This window comes from Lampris incognitus, chromosome 6 (genome assembly GCF_029633865.1).
Source record: "Lampris incognitus isolate fLamInc1 chromosome 6, fLamInc1.hap2, whole genome shotgun sequence".
Classification (NCBI taxonomy): domain Eukaryota; kingdom Metazoa; phylum Chordata; class Actinopteri; order Lampriformes; family Lampridae; genus Lampris; species Lampris incognitus.
Genome location: NC_079216.1, coordinates 58,800,038 through 58,807,030, shown reverse-complemented (window position 1 = coordinate 58,807,030; position 6,993 = coordinate 58,800,038). Strand labels below are relative to the sequence as shown.

The following is a 6,993-nucleotide window of genomic DNA, read 5'->3' as shown; positions in this document are numbered from 1 at the left end:
GCAGAAGTTGTTAAACCTCTTGGAAATAACATACCCAGTCTTATTCAGACCGGTATGCCGTTTCTGTTGGAACGTTTTGACATAGGGATACCTTCAGGAACCCCAAAACCTCAAAGCAGATTAACAGTCGTCCGCCATGTCTCCGTGGCCATGGATTCGCCCCGTCGACATATTTCAAGGAACGCAGAAGTATTACTCAAGACCACAGCCATGTGATGATCTTAGCCTCTGCTAACACCAGGCCCATCCATCACCAAGCCCAATTACGAGGAGTAGAAACCCTCGTAATTGTGTAGGAATTTCATTCCTATTTATTATAAATATTATTTTGTCAAGTTATTGGGGTGGAAAATGATAGTAAACAGACTCTTTATACAATTATACAGCTGAATGGGGATCCTTGTGACTATCGCGCTTATTTGAGAGACTATCGTATTTATGTTATTTGTGAGATTATTGTGATTTTAATAAGTATATTGTGGTTTTCTTTTGGTATGGCTCTTTGGTCATACACGGCACTGGGGCCCTAACAGTTTTGATTTGTCGAGTCTGGTGTGGAGGATTTCTACCCTGTGCCAGAAGATTTTTTCATTAAATTTTTATTAAATCAAACACTAAGAACTGAAAGAAATATTTGGGTTGGCTTGTGTGTAAGCAGAAGTAGGAGGGGGAGGAGGGGGGGTATTTTCACCTTCATTATGGGGCAAACTCCTTTTTTTTTCAGTCATTGTTCTGAGACTTGGTTATGGATAGTTGGCATGGAAAGAATTCCCTGCCATAACCATTGTGGTTACTGGCAGCTAACCATTATCAGATGGATAGCTGTGTACATAGCGTTCGCAGTAAAGAGGACGTATTTATTTGCCCCGTGTGGGGTTTTTTTTACTGTGTGATCATTTTACTACACAGACGACGACATTGTGCAAGTTGCCCTCTTCAATGCGTGCAGGGAGGTGCTGCTGCGTCACGCTCCAGGCCGAAGAGGGAATGTTTGGAAATTCAGAAAACGTGACCTCCTGAGCTGTCAGCTGAAGAAATGCGCCGGCAAACAATTATCCAACCGCTGGGTTTATGTGCACATTCAATTCTGGGTCGTAAAATATGAGGAGGACAAAGCATCGCCACGGCCGCAGTGCAGAATATAACTTTATAATTGGGGTTAGGGCGGGTGGTGGTGGGAGGGGGGGGGTCTTTGCTTGGCTACTGCTGCCACTTCAAAACACATGTACAAAAAATAATAACACAATAAAACAATGATGAGGGACTTGGTCTGGAGTGATCTGACACTGATCTAACTTCTTGTGGAATGCTTGGAAATGCACTGGTTGAGAGTAGATAATCTGAGCAGTTTAAGCGTTGGCTTTTTCCTTCTTCTTCTTTTGTTTTGCACAATCCTCGCACATTTAAGGCAATCGCTAATCGCTGATTGGGCACAGTGGCTAGCGAGAAGGTCCTGGGTTCGAATCCCGGGGTCATCCAACCTTGGGGGTCATCCCGGGTCGTCCCCTGTGTGGAGTTTGCATGTTCCCCCCGTGTCTGCGGTGGGTTTCCTCCGGGGGCTCCGGTTTCCCCCCACTATCAAAAAGACACGCATGTTAGGGTCAATACTCCTGTCTGTGCCCCTGAGCAAGGCGATGGAAAGAAGAACTGGAGATGGCCCCCGGCCACTGCTCCTGGCTACTTGGGTTAAATGCAGAAAAAGAATTGCCCCACGGGGGATTAATAAAAGTAGTAAAAAAACAAAACAAAATCCATGAATATACAAACTGCAAAGGCATGTATACTCGTTCCTCTTAGTAAGGGTAACTGGTGGACTGGACTCTCCCAGGGGAACGTATACAGTGGTTTTATACATGGGGAAAGTGCTGACACAGCTGCATTGTGGACTCTACTGTCTAATGGGCCTGGGTTGCTCAAACACTTCTGCAATTGCCACAAATCAATCTTCAGGATTATAACTTTAATATATCAAAAGGAAATTGTGTTTCTTTTGCATCGGTGTAATTCGAGGCCCACCTGAGTAATGGCTTTGAATTTTACTGTATTCACTGTGTGCTATCCTTGTTTCGTAATCTATGTCTCGTGTAACTGTTTTCCGTTTCCTTTGTGTTCTTCTTACGGTTGCTTTGCCGGACATTAGCACACTGAGAGATTTAAGAGCTGGTTCAGTGAAAACGAGCCCTCGCCTTTAGTGCCTCGTAAAAGCCAGCCCAGAGTGAGAGAAGCTGCAGTTGTAAAAACTGCAGCATCACAACTCTCTCCATAACACATGGACGCCACCATCTTACTGACTCTGCCTGTAGACTGGATGACGGACCTGAAGACGTCAGTGGACACGACTCCCGGTATGCCTCGTGTCTGGTGGATCTATCGCACACCATTTAAAAAAAAGCAGGTTTTGCGGGACCTCTTTATTTCTCAAAAATATTTTGATTGAGGTACGACCTCAACAACATCAAAACGCCTCCCTCGAACGGAGTTCGGTCTCAACGCCTCATGACCCTTGAATAAACACCAATTTCATCCGCATACATACAGTTCAAAAAAAGTACATTTACATATTCTGTTTTGAATGGGGTACATAATGACACACAATTTACCCTTTGACGTGTGAGAATACACATTCCAAAATCTCGCCTTCGGTATCGATTTCAAACGTTGTGCTACGGACCGCCTTCCCGCGTCGCTTCTTTTCAGACCAACAGATTTACAGAACTAGATTTTGAAATATCAATTCTCCTCTTGAAGAGCAGGCAATAACACTGAACAGTTCATTCATAGAGAGAGAGAGGGGGAGAGGGGGGGGGGACACAAGAAGCACCAGAATAACGGAAACCATCTCCAGTAAAATGTCACCCTTCCACATTTCCGTGCGAGTGAGAGCCAGTGCAAAGCTTGATGAAGGTCCCCTCTGCTGAATCCAAGGGCACTGTCCTGAGAACAGGGCTCATCACCGCTTCAGAGAGAGTCCGCTGGATGTGTGACGGCCTGTCACACACAGCCGTTCTCCTGTCTGGGCTTATGTACCACTGGGGTGTGCGGAGGGTAGAGGGAGGGAGCCAGCGTGCACAGGAAGCCAGCCAACAGCGTAAGGCCCAGTCCACCCCAGGCAGAAAACATAGACCAGCCATACCCATGGCTGATGTCCTCCGGCAGTCCGTACAAGTAACGAGGGTAGCGGGACAGCTCAAAGTTGATCCCAGCTACACAGGTACACAGAGAAATAATGCAGCATGTCCCTGCCAGAGAGGGAAACACAGAATGACTCCAGAGCAAAAAGCAGTTTCATATTCATCTCTACACAGTTCTCTGCACCACATCACATAAGGGATACCTTACTTACAAATGGTAAAGTAATGCCATTAGTAATGCGTATATATATATTTTCTCTCTCTCCACTCTCTCTCTCTCTCTCTCTCTCTCTCTCTCTCTCTCTCTATGTATATATACATTCTCTCTCTCTCTCTCTATATATATATATATATATATATTCTCTCTCTCTTGCTCTCTTTCTGTATATATATATATACATTTTCTCTCTCTCTCTCGCTCTCTCTCTCTCTCTCTATATATATATATATACATTCTCTCTCTCCACTCTCTCTCTCTCTCTCTCTCTCTATATATATATATATACATTCTCTCTCTCTCTCTATATATATATATATTCTCTCTTGCTCTCTTTCTGTATATATATATATATATATATATATTCTCTCTTGCTCTCTTTCTGTATATATATATATATATACATTTTCTCTCTCCACTCTCTCTCTCTCTCTCTCTCTCTCTCTCTCTCTCTCTCTCTCTCTCTCTCTCTCTCTCTCTATATATATATATATATATATATATACATTCTCTCTCTCTATATATATATATATATATTCTCTCTTGCTCTCTTTCTGTATATATATATATATATATATACATTTTCTCTCTCTCTCTCTCGCTCTCTCTCTCTCTCTCTCTCTCTCTATATATATATATATATATATATGATGTAATGAAAATGTTTTTAGATGCCAGGTTGGGAGCCAAAGTTTTATCTATACAAGACGGTCTCCATACACATTCTCTTGGAAACCTCTTGACCCAGCAAGCGGCATACAAATAACACGGCTTGAAAATGTTGCGCAACGAATACGCCAAAACCTTATTTTTGCAGAGTAGCGACGACAACTACAGTTACAATGGTTAGATTTAGGATTGAGGTTTGGTCGTGGTTAAATTTAGGATTAAGGTTAGGTATAGTGATCAGTGAAGCTGCCATGGTTTGGCCGTCTTCGTCTAATCACGTGGATTCCAAGAGAAGGGCAATGGCGACTCTCCCCATGCGGGCTCCCAACCTCCCAACCCAAAAGTCTTGTTATTAAAGAGATAATTCGCCAATTTCCAACCACATCCCTATCTGTCCGCAGTGGATAGCATATGAAAAACACCTGCAGCTGTTCCCAATCATTCCTGTATCTCTGGGGCGACAATGATATTATGTTTCTTTGTATTTTTTCCATCCACCAAGTGATGCGTTGTGACTTCAGTTGGCAGACAGAAAAACTACAGCCTTGTTGGATTTCTAATCTTGGCCGTACTTTAAAGGCGCTGTTAAAAAACACACACACATCCTCATTCTCTCATCTAAGCTCCGTTGCCAGTGGTTGAAATGACATCTTACAACATTAGTGCAGAGGATTTTAGGAGCAACGGTACAGAATCTTGCATGCGATGTATTCTGGTAGGTGGAGGCACTGTGAGAGAGGCTGTGTGAGCAGGGGGACGCCAGGTTCTCCGTCAGTGCAGTAACCAGTGAGGATTTTGTTGATTTAACTGACTATATTGCCCATCAGCACTGACAACACATGCACAAATTACAGGAAAATGTTCTTTTAATGCATTATAACGTCTTAATACTGATTTATAAATCATCAATAATTGAGTTATTAATAATTGATAAAGTAACCATAAACCCTTTATAAAGCATGCTTTATTGTGAAGTGTCACCCATTTCTCTAACGCTGCATCTTAATTACTGCATCTGTTCAGGCAATGGGCAGCATGTTTGCCTGGTAAGCCTTTGTCTCGATGGCAAAGACTCTACCGCCCCCCTGTGGCGCTTGAGAGTAACATCCAGTTTGTAAAGCAGCTCTTACCTCCCATGAGGAAAAGAAGTCCAGCAACATACTGCATCAGATCATGGTCTTTACAGCAGCCCAGTACGCCTATGATCCAGCCAAAGAGGATGATGGATATGGCCATGCCTATGAAGCTAGCTGTCATCCTCTGCAGGTCTGCGAGGATGAGCAAAAGGACAGCTTTTCTTTGTTAACATCAAGCACCACTGTTATGACACCACATGTGGTTAATATGTTCGGGGCAACTTACGAAGTGCGTGCCATTCATCCTGTCTTATCGTCTTGGTCAGATTGAGGGGTAAATTCCTGGGCAGCGCTGCTGACGAGTAGTAGTATTTAATTGGTATGCAGCGCTGAACCAATCCTGTGGATTTGGACAGAAACAACACGAAGAAGAAGGAGACATCCCGTAAACGGTGAAACGAGAGCACTGAGAGAAGACATCACACGGCCCTATCTCTCTCTCACTCACCCACACGCGCGCGCGCGCACGCACGCACACAGGCACGCACGCACGCACACACACTTGGGGAGGATAGATATTTAAATATATACAGATGGACTCTTTATTTTACGGATGCAGATGGGGGTGGAGGTGGGGGTGGGGCGGGGGGGGGTAACACAACACTCCGACTGTATTGTAACAACGCCTCTATTGATGCGTGGGCCTTGGAGGAGGGCGTTCGGCATCAGCACCTTGGATAGGGCACTCGCACATAAAGCAAAGCGAACATCCCCGCTTCTGCAACCCTTGTAGAGCCCACCCGACCCCCCCACACACACACACACACACACACACATTACAAATTTATATCTTTTATCCTACACTATTATAAAAAGGCGATTTCATAACCGACCTTTGAAGATCAAATCCTCCGTTTCCAGGTCGTATCCCTCCCGGTGACACTTCCTCCACAGGCCGGTGATGGTTGAGTTGTACTGCCGACTGCAGAGCGACTCCATGGCGAGGGCAGGAGGCAAGAAGTGTCGCTTAGCCCGCAGCAGCATTCCGCCACTGGAGCCCTTCCGCTCCACGTTGTTCTCCTTGGGCAGCATGCGGAGCGGCAGGTTGTTGTTCGATATGTAAATGTACCCCGGGTCGTTTCTCTTGTTCGAGTAATTCTTGCAGCGCTCCCGGTGCCTCCTCGCGTCGGTCTCGTACCAGTTGTCAGTGCTGATCGCGACCGCGATCAACCCTAAAGCGCAGAACGCCATGAAGAGACCCGCCACCGTTAAAGTCCTCATAGCAGCCATGTTCCGTCCGATACGTCTCTGGCTACCGAGATAAATCCGCCGCCGGACGGACGGCAGCCTCGTCTAGCGCAGTGTTCCGCTCCTTGTTGGTTATTTTCACTACTTAAACGTGGTGATACGACTCACCGGTGGATGTGCAGCTGCATGTTGAGGGTTTTTCGAAAGGCTTCGTCTCTCCAAATTGTCAAACGTCGCCCGAAATGATCAGGTTTTGGGGCCATATAGCCTATAGATTAATTTCACGAGGGCCAGGATCAGCTATATTTTGGTTGTCCCCTCAAATGCCTCCCAGCCAACTACAAGCCCAGATATCGGTGACTCGGAAATTCTTTCCACTAGATGGAGACAGAGCAAATATTCTAAAAAGCTCTGGCCCCCATCTCTTAATAAGATGATTGGGTCTCATTCGTCAATCGTTCGTACGTACAGATTTGTTTCAGATACACCCATGGGACTTTTTAGCCCTGAGGTTTGTCTCGGAGACCACTGTAGAACCTGAGGAACCCCTGAATTTAAGCAGCAATTGGCTAACACCGATGTCTTTGCAAACCTGGGTGATAGCTCGTTGCAAGAAGTAGACAATAGAGGGATTGATGTCTTTGTCTTTATA

General features: G+C 45.1%; 1 protein-coding gene across 1 annotated transcript; it reads right to left on the bottom strand.

The window, feature by feature from the left end:
• Positions 1-2,805: 2,805 nt before the first annotated feature.
• tmem276a (transmembrane protein 276a) lies at positions 2,806-6,657 on the bottom strand. Its single transcript, XM_056282248.1, has 4 exons — positions 5,987-6,657; positions 5,380-5,493; positions 5,148-5,285; positions 2,806-3,239 (listed from the first exon to the last, which is right to left on the bottom strand). The coding sequence occupies exons 1-4, from the start codon at positions 6,381-6,383 to the stop codon at positions 2,992-2,994; spliced, it is 897 nt and encodes a 298-aa protein (XP_056138223.1). The 5' UTR covers positions 6,384-6,657; the 3' UTR covers positions 2,806-2,991.
• Positions 6,658-6,993: the final 336 nt, after the last annotated feature.

Bases quoted from the DNA above. Each gene is read 5' to 3' on its own strand.
- tmem276a (XM_056282248.1), bottom strand. From the start codon at position 6,383: ATGGCTGCTATGAGGACTTTAACGGTGGCGGGTCTCTTCATGGCGTTC. The intron at 5,494-5,986 runs GTCGGTTATGAA...CCAAATCCACAG, and splicing joins GGAGGATTTGATCTTCAAAG to GATTGGTTCAGCGCTGCATA. The intron at 3,240-5,147 runs GTAAGAGCTGCT...CCTCTCTGGCAG, and splicing joins ACTTCTTTTCCTCATGGGAG to GGACATGCTGCATTATTTCT.